The sequence below is a fragment of the Heptranchias perlo genome, chromosome 5, assembly GCF_035084215.1.
Source record: "Heptranchias perlo isolate sHepPer1 chromosome 5, sHepPer1.hap1, whole genome shotgun sequence".
In the NCBI taxonomy this organism is placed as follows: domain Eukaryota; kingdom Metazoa; phylum Chordata; class Chondrichthyes; order Hexanchiformes; family Hexanchidae; genus Heptranchias; species Heptranchias perlo.
The window spans coordinates 13,811,311-13,827,563 of NC_090329.1; the positions used below are offsets into that span (position 1 = coordinate 13,811,311).

The 16,253-nt window shown below is 41.1% G+C and overlaps 1 protein-coding gene across 6 annotated transcripts in view; it reads right to left on the bottom strand.

The window, feature by feature from the left end:
* fam135a (family with sequence similarity 135 member A) overlaps positions 1 to 16,253 on the bottom strand; it is a 268,472-nt gene that overhangs the window by 116,313 nt on the left and 135,906 nt on the right. For all 6 annotated transcript variants that reach the window (XR_010962864.1, XM_067984032.1, XM_067984030.1 and 3 more), the window contains 2 exons: positions 9,262 to 9,416; positions 5,339 to 7,562 (listed from right to left, as the gene is read on the bottom strand). Coding sequence is in view for 5 of the 6 variants with exons in the window: in XM_067984032.1 (XP_067840133.1) it covers positions 5,339 to 7,562; positions 9,262 to 9,416 (2,379 nt within the window). In the remaining variant the exon portion in view is untranslated. The remainder of the gene's footprint in view (positions 1 to 5,338; positions 7,563 to 9,261; positions 9,417 to 16,253) is intronic.

The following is a 16,253-nucleotide window of genomic DNA, read 5'->3' on the forward strand; positions in this document are numbered from 1 at the left end:
AAAAACAATTTACTGGTACGTATATATTTTGAGTATGTTGCAACAGGTAAACAAGGCCTTGCCAGCGACACCCACATCCCATGAATGAATAAAAAAATACAAAAATGATTAAACTTTATCCTGGAGCATTCCTTAAGAGAAGGTTAAATTTGAGGAGGGTAAAAAATGTAATAAATTTATTTTGACTTATTGTAACATTATAGAACAGGTGAAAATGTGGAGCTAATTATACTTGAAACTGGTTATCACGGCATTTTCTTCCAGTCTGAAAGGTTTAATTCTGGGATATTTTCAAAAATGAGAACTACGTACATTTTGTTTAATCTTTAATTATTTAACTGCAAATGGAAAATTAACATATTTATATCTGCAATTCTGTTTAAATAAAATGGGTGCATGCAGGACTGTAGCTTATTTTTAGGATTCTCCATAAATTCAGAATTCAACTTTAAGGGAGGCATGGATGAAATGAAGTTAACAAAATGTCCAACCTATACTGATGAGTAAAAATGGAAAGATAAAATCTGGATTTTTTTTAAAAATGGGAATATCTTTGTAAAAATCACTCACTTTGGGTTACTTTCAGAACTGAACTTTGCCCACGTCAATTCCCCTTTCCAGTTTATCATTAATTGTAAGACCATGGCAGCTGATGTATACGATACTGGCATTCTTAATACTCTTCATTATGAAGAATTAGGATTTGGATCTACGAGTATTCACAGTGTGCTACCAATCTCGGCAATGCCACTATAGGATAACAAGCAGAGGTCAAGTATATTTCCTTAAGGAGAGGGAGGAGAAACCAGAGAAAGTAATCCCGGGCCACACACAAACATCTTCCAGCAGTTACCTAGGAGCTGTATTGGTGCAGGTTTTGAATCAGATCGGCTGTGCATCCTCTAAGGCTTATGAGAACAGCTTGGAGATTCTATGGAAGGAGTGCAAGTGGAAAGAGAAATAGACGATCTATCTGATCAGGTTTTCTTTGTTCCTTGAACAATATGCATCGTTCACAGATTGTAGGAACTTGCTAGACTTGACTGGTTCTGGGGAAGCTGCTTTCTACAGTGTCTATAAAAATTTGTATTACAACAATTTGCTATAATGTTGTTCTGCTAGGAGTCACATGTCATTACTTGGCATTCCATTCATACTAAGTGGCAACACATGCAACTGTACCCACCTTGTAACAAAGCCCCAGGATCCTCACAACAGCACCAGAGTGAAGCTAATCTCTGCTGACTTCTTTAAATCCCATACCAAACCTTGCAGGGCTCAAGAGGCTGGTTCAAAAGAATCATGGGGGTCAATTTTAGGATGGCCGAGCGGGTGCGTTTGTGGTGGGGTTCCTAAAATGGGGGAATCCCGGAGCGGGTCCGGAGCCCTGCTCCAAACCGCCCACTTCCGGGTTCCCCAGTGACATGAATTGGTGCACGCGCAGCCCCTGCATGCGGGACTCCAACCGGCAATTAAAGCTGGCGGGATGACAGTTTAGATAGTTAGGGAAGTACTTGAGGTCGTTGACAGACCTCTTGGGAAAAGATTTTAGCATGGATGTAATTTTGGACTCTCCTCAGCGTGTTTCCCATGCTGTGGGAAACATTCCCTGTTGTTACAGACGTGTTTCAGTCAGCAGCCATTGGGAGATGCAGAGGATTCCTTGACAGTTGGGGGTGGGGGGGATGGTGGAAAAGAATACCTCATTCATTGCAGCAGGGCACTCTGTCACCTCAAAGTTTTGCCTGTTACAACGTTGTCATCACACTCAAAATTATTAAATCATACCCTAAACTCTGCTGTCCAAACATATTTACCTACTTTGCGGACCCCCTCACATTCACACCATCAGGATGGGGGGGGGGGATTTCCCATGGCTGCATTCGTCACTCCAATGGAGGACGAGCAACATCACCAGCCTCGCCAGGCACGCCGTCCACCTCAGCCACGTGGAGCTACACAACACAGTGCTGCGCAACAGGCACCTGCACAAAGTAGTCATGCAACTACACATACACCCACTGTAGGGTGACCGAATGGGTGGAATCAAGGGTGTTCATGGAGAACCTCATGAAAGGGCCTTATTGCACAATCCGGTCAAGAATGGCCAAGATGTGGCAGTAGTGGTGACAATATAACAGGTAATGTGAGTTGATCAGAAATCAAATATAAGTAAAAACCATGACAAACCCTCACACACCCTTGTGCATCCCCTTCATGCTCACGACACGTTTGCCTTATGCTTCCTACTACACATACATGATGCATGCCCTGTGGCTGCAGCACAAGTAGCGCCAGGTTGGGTGAGGCTGACTGTGAAAGAGATGCATGAGAGGGTGAGTATAAGACAGAGCCATGAGATTGTATGAAAATTAGGTTGAGTGGTAGTGGTGGGATGAGTACTGGGGAGGTGAGGAAGTGCAGGTAAGATGAGGATAAGGGTTAAGTGGGTGTGAGGAGTGATGTGATAGAGTAGAGTTGGCAGTGCAGAAGGAGATGTGGGGTGGGGGCGGTGACGTGGCAGACGGAGTGTAGGGGAATGAGTAAGAGTACCCACGCACCCAGTCGACCCCCCGCTGCCAACCCGCCTCTCTCCTAATATCGGGCCCATGATGTCTGAAGGACACCTTTATTAGAATGATGACAATATAAATTGTGGCTTGACCAATGCTCTGTATTGTGGCCAGAGTCCTTTTTTTGATCTTTATTCCCCTTTTTATGCAACCTAACATGCCATTAGCTTTTTTGACAACGGAAAGAAATTGGCTTGATATTTTGAGGGCTCTATTCTGACTCCCAGATATCTTTCCAAACACATAAGAATAATGGGAGATATAGAAATATACAGCTCAGAAAGGAGGTCATTCGATCCATCATGCCTGCTCTTTGTAAGAGCTATTCAATGAGTCCCATTCCCCTGCTCTTTCCCCATAAGGTTCTCTGCTCTAAGGAAAACAATCCCAGCTTCTCTAGTCTCTCCACAACACTTAGTCCATTTTGGTCAGTACTTCCCCATTAATCCTATAATCCCTCTGCCTGTTCTGTGTTTGTAAGTGCATGACTCCGCAATTATTTATCTCGAAGTGCATGATCTAATTGTCCATCCACTTCCTCACAGTTTAAGTCCCCCTGTAGCTAGCCATATTAACTACCAGTATTTTGTCCAGATTATTTATAAAGATGTTGAAGAGTACCAGCCCAAGAGTGAGCCCCTTTATCCAGAATACTTCCCATTCAAACACACACGGTTTCCTATTGCACAAACATGATTGAATCCACCTTACTGCCAGCAATACCATGTCGGCTAATTTTGAACTAGTTTTCCATGAGGTACCTTACCAAAAGCCTTACTAAATCCAAGTAAAGCACATCAATATTCTCATCTTTTGTTATTTTATCAAGAAAACTCTTGCATTTCTCTGACATGACTTCCCTTTTGTAAATCTTTGCCAATTCTTACCAATTAGTTTATATCTCCCTAAGTGTTCCACTACCTAATTGACTAGAAATTTCCCTGGTACGGATGAGACTTTTAAAAAATATTTGTTCATAGGATGTGGGTGACTCAGGCAACACCTCATTAATTTGTCATGCCTACTTGCCCCAAGGTGGTGGTAGTGGGCCTTCTTTGAACTGCTGCAGTCTTCATAGCCCTAAATGGTTTATAGTTACCCAAATCCTCCTTAGATCTCTCTTTAAATAACACCACTACATTTACAGTTTCCCAATCATCTTTCTTTAATATATTTCTCAAGAACTGTTGGGTATTCCTGCCAGTGGTTCTAACAGCACATGCTTGAGCTCCCTAGGTATACTAAGGTGAATCTCATCTGTCCTATCTGCTTGATTTATTTGAAGCTTACTCAAGAGTCCAAATACCAACTCTAACAGTGTTAGTTATATTACATACTTCAATGTGATGGTCTTGGAACATCCACTTAGGTCCTACCTCTACTATCTTTCCCTCTTGTAAATATTAACCCAAAGAAGTTGCTTAATTTTTCGAAGACGTCCACACCTTCACTAATCTCGACACCTGTTTCAGAAACCAAAAGTCCCATACATAATTTTTCTGTTCCTCCCCGAATGTACTTCTTTTTCCATTTGTCTTAATTCTCCTCGCATTTATATAATACCTATAATGCAAGAAATAGCCCAAGGTGCTTCACAAATAGGCATACAAAAAACAGATTCGGAGCAAGAAAGGTGGAGATGAGAAGAGGTTACCTAAAGTTTTGTCAAAGATGGGTTTTGAGAGATTTTTTTAAAAAAAGTAAAGCAGATGTAGATTTTGGGGAGGGGGGGGATGCAGAGAAGATCAGAGTCAGAGGAACAGAGTATTCAGGAGGGGATGCAGAATTGGAGGAGATTGCAGTGATAGGGTGGGACAAGGCTATGGATGGAGAAAAGGACTTTAAATGTAATACATTGGAGGATGAGGAGCCAGTGTAGGTCAGTGAAGATGAAGATGATGAGCGAGCAGGACAGGAGGTATGTGGCGGAGTTTTGGACAAATAGGAGTTTATGGTCAGCAAGGAAAACGGAGTCACAAAGGCTTTTTGAAAGCAGAGGAGGAGATAGGAGCAGAGGTGGAATTAGCAGCCTTGTTGATGGATAGGATGCAGGGTTTAAAGCTCAGCTTGAACAGGATGCCAAGATTATGGATGGTCTGGATCAGTGTGTGTGCATGGTTAGGGAAACTGGATGGAAGTGGCAAAGGAGTGAAGCTGGGTTGAGAGCAGTGATGGAGCGATAAGAGCTGGGCATTATCAGCATACATATGAAAGCTGTCCCCATATCTGGGGAAAATGTTATCAAGAGACAGCACGTACAAAAGAAAGACATGGGGGCTAACGATGGGTCCTTGGGTGAACCAAGTGACAATATGAGGAGGGAACAGAAGTATTGTTGGAGACACTAGTTATGTATAGATAGGAAGGAGCAGAACCATGCAAGTGTACTTCTGTTGATGGCATAACACCGAAAATGTCAAGAACGAGGAGGAGGGATAAAGCACTAACTTAACAGTTAGAGAATGTTATTCATAACTTTGGTTAGGGCTATTTCAGTGCTGTGAGAAGCACAGAAGGCAGACTGGAGGGATTCAAATGGGAATTTTAAACATATTATTGCCATGTTATTTTATAGTTCTTTTGAACTCATTTTTAAAAACATCCTTGTCCTTTGTATCCATTGTCACAGATAACATAGTAAATTTTAAAGAACTATATTTTAAATGTGCTTTAAACCAGCTGTGAGTAGGATATATGTTTTCTGATTTTGAAGAGACAAATACTTTTTCTTAAAAATATCAAAAGTGATGTGGCAATCTACTTACATCTGCATTTGTCCTTTAGTGGCAGCGTCATCATACCAAGAGACTGACACAGTAGAACTGAATACAGCACTGCTAGGTTGCTTTGTAATTGCAATAAGTTTGCTTCTAGAAGACAGTCCGCTGATAGATGGGGAATCTCTCACACCTGACGAAAATGATAAACAAGTAGGAGTGCATGCACCTGGCATGTTTGCTCCTTCTGTGGTACGATCGCCACTAATCAGCTCAGATCTGACTGCATCATTTCTAGCATCGTCATCAGCTTCTTCGTAATAACCATTTTCAATCATTTCTTGTTCTTCATCGTCTTCTGCTTGTGCAAGAGTAACAAGGCCAACAGTCTCCTTTTGAGGACTCGTGGGACAGCTGCCAGCACCACCACCAGGACTAGTATCAGAAAGGTCTGTACTGCTTCTAGATCCAAAGTAATTCTCCACTAATCCTTGTTTCACAATGTCAGTGCTGCTGGCAGCTGAAAGGTTTGTGTGCCCTCCATCGTCTGTTTCCTGCAGAAGTGGAATTTCAAACACCTGAAATATATCTACAAGCTCTTCTGGATGCAATTCTGGACCCTCACTCTGGCCAATTTCTACTGCATCTGAAGTAGGGCAGCTTGGCTCATCAAGATGAATAACTTCAGAGTTCAATTTAATTATATGTTTTATGGATGCTTTTTCTGAACTGAAATCTTCACTGGAGTCTTGAAGCTCTCTAAAATCATTAACGCAATCAATATTTTGCTGTGGATAGCTGCTGTTACTTTCTTGACTAACTATACAGTTACGAAACTCCTGCTCAGAAAAGACAGAAGAATGAGGAGCTCGGTTTGCAGTCCCTGCAGATTCAATAAACACAGCACTTTCTTCTTGTACTACGACACTTGGTTTTTGCATTCCAGATTTTAGCTGATCTAGTATGGTTGAAACTAGCTTGGGTTGTTCATCGCTAGTTTGTTGTGCAAGTATGGCAGCAATTTCTGAGCTTTCATCAACTGTCTGTTCATCATCATCCGAAGGCAATGAGTTTATAGAAGTTAAAGATGATTGTATTTCACTTACAGCGCTTGTACTCTCTGTACAGTGGCCTTCAATCACATTCCTCAAACTCAAATCTGGTTTAAGTAGCAGCTGCATGCAAGACTGGTCACTGAGGAGAGGAGCCTTCTCCAATACCGGCTCAGTGGCTAAGTCTGGATCTGGCTGAAATGCAAAAGAACTGGGTTCACTTTCAATGCCAGAATCAGAAACTCTGGATGATGAGCAGGTGACATAAACATCTGGCAGTTTAATAGTATCTCCACTTACAACCAAATTAAACCCCTTTGTACGTACATTTGGTAGTGCACTCTCAGAAGTAGCAGGGTGTAGTGCATCTTTTTCCAACAGTAAAGAATTCTTTTTAGAATTCAGAAGCTGTGGTTCAGGAGATCGACAAAACCCTTGGTCATCATTTTTAACAGGGAGCTTGGAAGCCATAATGACTGTTACTTTTTCCCCTTCATAAGCGCATTTACCTCTTGGTTTGACTTCAATATGTTTGACTCCTGATGCTGGTGCCATTTGCTGGCTATTCAAATTATCAAATGAGCATTTAGTAGATCTTACACAATCAGTTGGACTCCCAGGACCTGCCTGGAACAAGCCTGATGATACAAATGTGCAAGGTTCCATTTTGTGAAGATTAATGCTGTAACCAAATTCATCGAGATTTTTAGCTTTTGTAGCCTCTACATTTTTTTCCATACTTGACAGAAGAGGTATCAGTTCTTTATGCTGAGTTAATAGTTTAAAATTTGCCTTTGCCCCATTATCAGGTCCTGTGCTTGTGGGAGCCTGCCCACCTTTTGGACAAATTGAAAGCCCGCCTTCAGATTTACTGACATCTCCCAAGTTTGAATTCTTTAAGCACTTATAACCAACCAGTATCACGGAATCCTTAGAGTTTTGCTTCACCAACTTTTTGCTGTTCTCTGACTTAATCGTCTTCTTAGGTTTTGCCACTTTTACTTTTGATTTGTTGTGCTCTTCAGTTTTTGCCTTGTGCTGTTTTGTCTGCGGCTTCTCGCTTTCACTTTGTCTAACACTATAGATGCTTGCCGGTCTGGCTTTAAAATCAGGACTAGAAAAACCTGAAGGGTTACATTCTTTTGAGTCAGATTTTTCCAGTTTGGCAGAAAAAGATGATCTTCTTACATTCTGAACCCCACTCCAGGGAACATCCAAGTCTTTTGAAGAAACAAAATATTAGATATTCGTAAACAGACAGAGCATCTTTATGCAACTATGATACATTATGAGGAAGTAGCATACAAAAATATTTACGATTCATTATTTATGAGAAATGAGAGTTGAATTTAAAGTAGGGAGTCACTGCAAATGGATATTTAAGACTTATTCACATCTGGTACGTATTGTGTGTGCTGTCAGAAGTGATTTAATTACAATCAGTAATTCTTCATCTGGACTATTTACACTGTTCTGTCACAAGCCTTTTACTGTTATATTGACAGCACACGATGTCTTTCTACATCTGGCCAGTAACTATATCTTATCCTTTCTCCTATTATTTTGTATTGCAGGTTCTAGAGATCCAATGAATCTCTGCTTCTGGGTACTTTTTCTCAGTCTTGAATCATCACGCCTAACTTATATAAACCAATGGCGCAACTGGTTAAGTCAGGGAGCATCTGAGCTATACAGACAAAGTTCCAGCCTTAATCCTCGATCAATGCTGAGTTAGTTGATCTCGAGTGGGACAACAGTAGAGGCACTACAAATAGCTGCATATTGGGGAGAAGAAAGAAAAATCTGCTTCCACACCAGTTACCTCCACTTGAAGTACACTGGCTAAGGACAGGATCAAGCCCAGCTGTGATGCTCCCTAAGATCAAATAGCCTGCTGACAGTCACTGTCTAGGCTCACTCATGAAGAATGACTTCTTACATGAGGTACTGTATCCAGCAGCCATGGAACTGTACCCCAGCAGGAATTCAATGTCTTGAGGAAGTGTGTGGGGGAGGAGGGCAAACAGGAGGAGAGGGTGGGGGAGGGGGGGGGGAATGGTTGGTGATATAAAAAAATAAACCAAGCTAGTGTTCTAATAATCAGCCATTTTGGAGGTGGGACGAATATTGAAAAGACTGGTCCCTGGTGGGTGGAAACTGGCTCCAAAGGCTGGTCTTTCAACCAGTCGAACAGCAGAACTCTAAGGTAGAAATTGAGATCAGCACATTCTGTATGTCACACCAGAAAGACCACCTGTAGGATGGGTCATCCCTTCTACGACAGAGGCATATGCAATTTGCCTGTTGTGTAAGAATGGTTAAATTCCCACAATGATAAACAAAATATATTTATATATTTAATATGGCAACCTACAGTTATGGCGGGGAATATAACTCAAGATGCAGGGTGTCATAACTTGCAGCACATTTTCCAGTGATGAGATTAATTTTCAGAATCCAAAATGAATCATAGAAAATGCTGGAAGTATTGGGCAATCAACTGGAGAGGTTTTTTGTTTTAATTTCAAATTTCCTGCATTACAGATTTTTTACCTCTACTTTCAGAATCCAGAGGTTATGCTTCAAGAGATTGATAAACCTCCAGCCCATTTCAATAGTAAAACAAGCTACTGAATATTAAAACAAAACCAAAATACTGCAGATACTGGAAATCTGAACTACATCACTGAATGACTGTATAATCTACTGAACCTTTCAGGATTGTGGTCATGCAATCTCCAATCTCATTCAGTGCTTTATTTTTCAGCAAACTGACTGTCCTCATCATTTACTTTCTATTCACAGAACTGAAAACTGTTACTTGATTTTAAGTCAATGCAAATCAATGCCCTGTAATTGCTGAAAAAAAATCTAGCAACTTGAAAATCTCCATTCAACCGGATTTTAAATATTTTTCACCTTCTGGGACAGAATCCAGATATCGATCCTCAAAGATAATAGGCAGTGAGTTGAAGTCTCCGTCCAGTTCTACACATTCCACGGGGAGAGGTGGAAGGGAATTGAAATAGGTAGAATTCTTTACAGCTGCAGCCATCTGTCCGTGACTTTGTGCACTGAAAATTACCCAATAAATTTATAGGTTAAAAGGTGAAATAGCAGGAATATATTTTCAGACTTCTTAAGAATGCAATTTTTTTTTTGGTTTACCAAACTCTGTGCATTCGGCAAACTTAATGTAGAATTTTTTTTGTTAAATGGGATGTTGGACTACAAGACAGCTACTTTTATGGCCTTACTATAGTGTTATTTATCTGCACAGTTTAAAAATAAACTGGTTACCTAAAGTTTTAATCTTATAAATAACTATGCTTTTAAGTCACTAAGAAATTCAATAGCAAAATACATTACAATACAGTATTTTCACTAGGTTTATTTAATTCTAAGGACGCACTTAAATCAATACGCTTTAATACTACATCATACTTTTAATACATAACCTCAAAGTGTTCTTACGATTAGTACTTCACCTTAGTTAAGAGCAATGTCTGAACCAAGAAAAGACCATTTGGTCCATCAAGCGTGCAACATCCAGACAGCATGTGCAATTGTCCTCTCATACTACCCATTGGTTGCCAACTTTAAAAGGAACACCAAGAATTATATTGCTGGCTCTGCACTGAACAGAGTTCTGCATGTGTGCAACTGTATGCGTGCGTAGAGCTCTGCTCAACAGCATTCAAATGCCAATTAAATTTGATCAGAGGAGAGTTCACAGGACAGTCAGGCCTTTGCCAACATTAAACTTCATTTTTCAAACAGTTTAGAATGTTCTTCAGCAGCCTAACTGAGTACCTGAGAACTTGGTTTACGTGCCACTTCCAGCTGTCAAACTTACTTCTTGCATTAAAAGGTTAACCGATCTTTTAAAATAACATTCTTTATGGTTAGAAAAGCAAATTATACACACAGGCTTTATTCTAGGAGACAAAAAAAAGACTGGGCTGAATTACCCCCTCACATTGCAGTCTTATGACAAATTTGAATTTTTAAGCATTTTAAGTTAATGTAATTTACACATATTCTTATGGGAGGTTGTGGTTTGGTGTAACTGAAGTACAACAGCTTTTAAAAAATAAACAGCTTCCATGTCTAAGCAATGCCCAACAATATCCAATTTGACTAGCTGTTAAAATATACAAGACCAAGCACATTATGAAGTTATTCAAGATTCCATTGAAAGCTGCAAATATTAATTTATTAAAAAATTGGATGTAGTGAAACAGCTCCACTCCAGGACTCCTCCTGCAATTCTATCACAAAGAATTTTACACAACCAGATAAGTTTGAAGTAGAGTTGTAGAACTTCAAAGAGATCGCTATCCAAGAGGTTTACAAAGTATAGGACAGGCAAAAGCAAACTTATGGACAAGTCAAAGTCTAAGGAAAACGGTGGAAAAACGCTAAATCCATAATGAAGACGCCACTAACATTGAGGCCAACCAGCCCAATAAAGAGACATAGTATATTCCAACGGGAGCTATCTAAAATCGGTAACAAAGGTAAACTGTGACAAGCCAATATTTAGCCATTGGTCGAGCTCAATTCTCCAAAGCCTCCTGAACAGTACAAAGTTTCAGCAATTAAGTAAAATAACAGGAGTAGGAAAGAAAAATAAACCAATAACTCTAGATACTTTATTGAAGGCAGCACAAGCTGGAGTGTATTTGAGAAGTTAAAGTTAACAGAAAAATTAAGATGGAGACCATAAGGAGTTTTTGCTGTGTTCATAAATGAAAAAGTCAGATAGAATAGAGGGGTGAAAAGATACAAAAACTGCCAGTTAATCGTCAAGCTTAAAAAGTTATGGTCTGAGAGAGTAAGGTACAGGAACTTAGAAGGGCAGACAGAAAAGAAGGAATTTTTGGAGGTAAATGGATAGCACGAGATTCAGTAAGTGAGTCATCTCAGGCAAAGTGATATGGCCAGTCTAGCATCAGACCTTGAGAGTGACCTTCAGGGATTGGAGCTAGAGACCAGTACAACGAGCAAGTGTACTATCATGACAGAGGGACAAGTGCTGAAAGAAGCCAGGAAATGGGGATATTGGATACTTTAAGGTTGGTAAAAGCAAGAACGGTAGGAAAGCATGTGAAGCTACCCAAGAGATTGCATTGGCGATAAGATACCAGGCACTGTCCAACATTACAAAAGTAATAAAGTCTCAGAAGAAGTACTCAGGGAGTACTGCCTGGAAAGAGATGCAGTTTGCAGATCAATTGATTCTTTGTTCAGGAAAGTGGATAGCCATGTGTGTTGTAAGGATACTACCTACAGGATGGTGAGCTAATTCTCTGGAACTAGACCCTACATAGTGACGAAAGGTTAGAAAGGATACTTAAGGGAACAAATCGGCACCCAACGGCATGAGTAAATGACAAGGGGAGAAATAATATAAATGTCATATATATGATTGCATCTATCTTTTGAGTTTTGAGCCAAAGTAATGTTTTCTGGTATACTTCCAGTATTTGGGAGAAAAAAATTGAGGTAAATAAATGGCTGACAGCATGGGGTGAGTGCAATATTACCATCTTCACAAATAACTGGGAATCCTTCTAGAATAAAAAAAGACAGGTACAGGAGAGACAGGCTACACTTAAACTAAGCCAGGATAAAATGACTTCTGAGGAACATTGAGGCAGCAATAGAAAAATCATTTGAACTTGACAGGTGGGGGGAGGGGAGGGAGGAAACAGCATCCCAGATAAGATAGATCACTGGATGGAAGGCAGTCAATGGGTACGTATGGACACTGATTCCCAGATGGACACACGTGAACCAGAGACCTAGAATAGGTAGACACTGGGGCACGTGAGGCAATTCAATGGATGTATATACAACACTTAGAAGCATCGGAAATAAGATGCTAGGATCTGAAGGCTATTGAGCCAGTAAAGAACTATGATGTGGTGAGAATATCAGAAATATAGCTAAATGCAGAGAATGGAAATGAATGTAACATTTAGAGATATAAAGGCCTAGAAATTGGACTGTGCCCGAATCAGTAGCACGCGCTTAATTTTGCTGGTGGCAGGACTATGAGAAATTAGTAAGCAGTGGCAGGTAGCAACCCAGGAATTTAGCACAATAAAGGCAAGTAAAAAAATGAAAGCTTATTTTTCCGCAGGCAGCCTCCAGCAGTCACTTTAAGGAACGCTGGTTTGGCTGCCAAGCGCCTGAGAATTGGGACTGCAGCATGCATGGCACATTCTGTGGTCAGTCGCAAACTAATTTTACAATCTACTGTTTCTAGCTAACATAAATAACCTGGATTCAGAAACTCAATGTAAAGTGGCCAAATTTGCAGATGATACTAAACTAGGAGGGGCAGTGGAACTAAATTAGGGAGGGAGATTAGCAGATGAAATTTATTGCAAAAGAAGTAAGGAAGGAAAAGTAGATAGCATGTGTACTCCATGAATGGCATTGAAATAACTAAGCATAAAGTTGAAAGAGATCAGGAACCTTAGTAGACTAGACACTAAAATGTCGATGCAATCAACAAAGACAACAGGATGTTGCACTGCATAGCCAAAACAGTAGGATATAAATCAGAGGAAATGAAACTTAGGAGCTCTGGTCAGACCACATCTTTAATGCTGTGTCCAATTTTGATCACCAAGAAACAAGAGAGAGATACTCAAGCATTGGAGGCAGAGGAAAGCCACGAGGTTGCTCTTCAGTATCAGGTCTGAGTTATGAGGAAAGACTGGAGGAACATGGATGCATCAGTCTGGAAAGGAGGCACCTGAGAGGTGAACTTACAAGGATATATAGGATTATTGTTGGAATGGAAAAGGTTAATCTGGAATATTACTTTAAATTACACTGTGGGAGTAGACTGTGGGGTTCAAACTAGTAATTCTTCTGCAAACAAAGAGTGATCAACATTTTGAATAAACTTCCAAATAGAATAGCGCAGGCAAAAACCCTGGAATTATTTAAGAAACAATGGGAAGCTATAATGGAGAGTGGGGTGGCGTTAGGATCTCTCTGGATGAATTAAGATGGGGTTCCTCACCTGTAATTATCTAGTGAAGATTACAGCAGTATTAAAGAACATACTATAGGAAGAAATGCTACATTTGTTTCAGAAGACCCTTTTGCCTAAACATCTCAACTTGCCATATTGCTGCACATTTTTTCTAATTTGTTTTTCAAAACAATTGGAAGGTTTTGTTCCCTATCCAACTTCACCTACCCACAAGCTTTAAGATAGAACCAGTATAAACATGCTACGCATTCCTCTTTAATGATCACTTAGTTTAACACAAGTATTTCCTTGTTGACCTTATTGTCTAATTCATTACACTATACAATCGCAAAATCCTATATTAGAAAGAGTAATGTTACTTGGAGGGGCAGAGCATGTACTTTCACTGAAAGGCAAAAATTAAATTCTTTTGGTCTTGAGGGAAGACATTTTAATTAGCTCCAGTCAAAAGTTGCTTTTCAGAGACAAAAGTATAGTTTTACAAAGAGCATTACAGGGGACATACCTCACATTGAAAGTACTTTTGCCCCCCTCCTTAACCCAACGTTCCCCGTTTTCTTGGGAAGAAATCTTATTATTCAAATATCTAACAAAGTTGTGTATATATTGCTGTGTCACACTAAGTGTGTAGGGTAGCACATTAAATCTGCCTAAGCACAAACACTGTCTCAATTTCTGACTGGCTCAAGTGATCAAATTGATGTGCTCAAATATAGGCAAGGAAAGTTATTCAGTTGTTCAAATTTTTCTAAAAGGTACCAAGCTGATAGCAACAGCTACCACACAATGAACCAATCACATCACTCAATTCATTTTTTCAAACTGGTTTCAGTGATTATTAGGAAAAACACTAAAAAAAACTTACATCCTACGAATTTTCCCTATTATATGTCCGTCCTTCTCCCTGGAGCTTGGGGTTTCAAGTCCTGCTGCATTCCCTAGGTTTTATTGTGTATCTGGGCTCGATGAATGAAGAGGCTCAACCAAAAACAAACTCCCAGTATGTCTATGTCATAGAATCATAGAAAGTTACTGCACAGAAGGAGGCCATTCGGCCCATCGTGTCTATGCTGGCTGAAAAAGAGCTATCCAGTTTAATTCCCCCCCCCACTTTCCAGCACTTGGTCTGTAGCCCTGTAGGTTACAGCACATCCAAGTACTTATTTAAATGAGTTGAGGGTTTCTGCCTCCACCACCTTTACAGGCAGTGAGTTCCAGACTCCCACCACCCCCTGGGTGGAAAAATTTATCCTCAGCTGCCCTCTAATCCTTTTACCAAATACTTTGAATCTATGCCCCCTGGTCACTGAGCCCTCTGCTAAGGGGAATAGGTCCTCCCACACACTCTATCTAGTCCCATCATTATTTTATATACCTCAATTAAACCTTCCCTCAGCCTCCTTGTTCCAAAGAAAACAACCCGAGCATATCCAATCTTCTCTCCTAACTAAAATTCTCCAGCCCTGAAAACATCCTCATAAATCTCCTCTGTACCCTCGTTAGTGCAATCACATCTTTCCTGTAATGGGGTGACCAGGACTGTATGCAGTACTAAAGCTGTGGCCGAACCAATGTTTTATACAGTTCTAGCAGAACCTCCCTGCTCTTCTATTCTATGCCTCGGCTAATAAGGTATGCTGCATGCCTTTTAACCACCTTATCCACCTGTCCTGCTACCTTCAGGGATCTGTGGACATGCACTCCAAGATCCCTTGTTCCTCCACATCTTTCAGTATCCTCTCATTTATTGTGTATTCCCTTGCCTGGTTTGCCCTTCCCAAATGCATTACCTCACTTTTCTGGATTGAATTCCATTTGCCACTTTTCTGCCCACCTGACTAGTCCATTGATATCTTCCTGCAGTCTACAGCTTTACTCAGCGAGGACAGTAGCAGACTTCAGGAGGATGTAGACAGACTGATGAAACGGGCAGACACATGGCAGATCAAATTTAATGCAAAGAAGTGTGAAGTGATGCATTTTGGGAGGAAGAATCAGGAGAGGCAATATAAACTAAATGGCACAATTTAAAAAGGGGTGCAAGAACAGAGACCTAGGGGTTCACCTACACAAATTTCTGATGGCAGTAGGACTTTGGTAAAGCTGTTAAAAGAACATATGGGATACTTGGCTTTATAAAAAGAGACCTAGGCCCCAGGAAGGCAGGATGGCAGCTGGGGAGGGGGCCCACTGGGTAACCCGCCCAGTAAAATCTGTCCGTTCCCCACGCGATCGCGGGCAAATTGAAGCCACTTACCGTGGCTTCCGGGTTTCCCGTCGTCAACCTGCGCAGCAGGCGGTCTGCGTACCCGCATCGCAGGCCGTCAGCTGGAGGAGCCCTATTTAAAAGGTGCAGTCCTCCAATGCTGCTCCTGGAGCAAACAACCAAAATTATAGAATGGAGCAGCCCAGGGGAAAGGCTGCTCCCAGATTTACTGATGCCTCACTCCAGGTTCTACTCGACAGGGTGAGGAGGAGGAGGAGGGAGATTTTCTACCCGGTGGGAGGAAGTGGCCCATCTCTGCCACCAAGGAGGCCTGGCTCGAGGTGGTAGAGGAGGTCACCAGCAGCAGCGTCTCCTGCACATGGATACAGTGCAGGAAGCGCTTCAATGACCTAACTAGGTCAGCCAAAGTGAGAACACTTACTCATTCTCCTACACTCCGTCTTCCATATCACCGCCCCCACCCTACATCTCCTTCAGCACTGCCAACACTACTCGATCACATCACTCCTCACACCCACTCAAACCTCATCCTCAACTTACTCATCCCACCACTACCACTCAACCCAATCCTCATACAATGTCATGGCTCTGTCTCATACTCACCCTCTGATGCATCTCATTCACGGTCTGCCTCACTCAAACCAATGCATTCAGCTGTTGGCCATATCA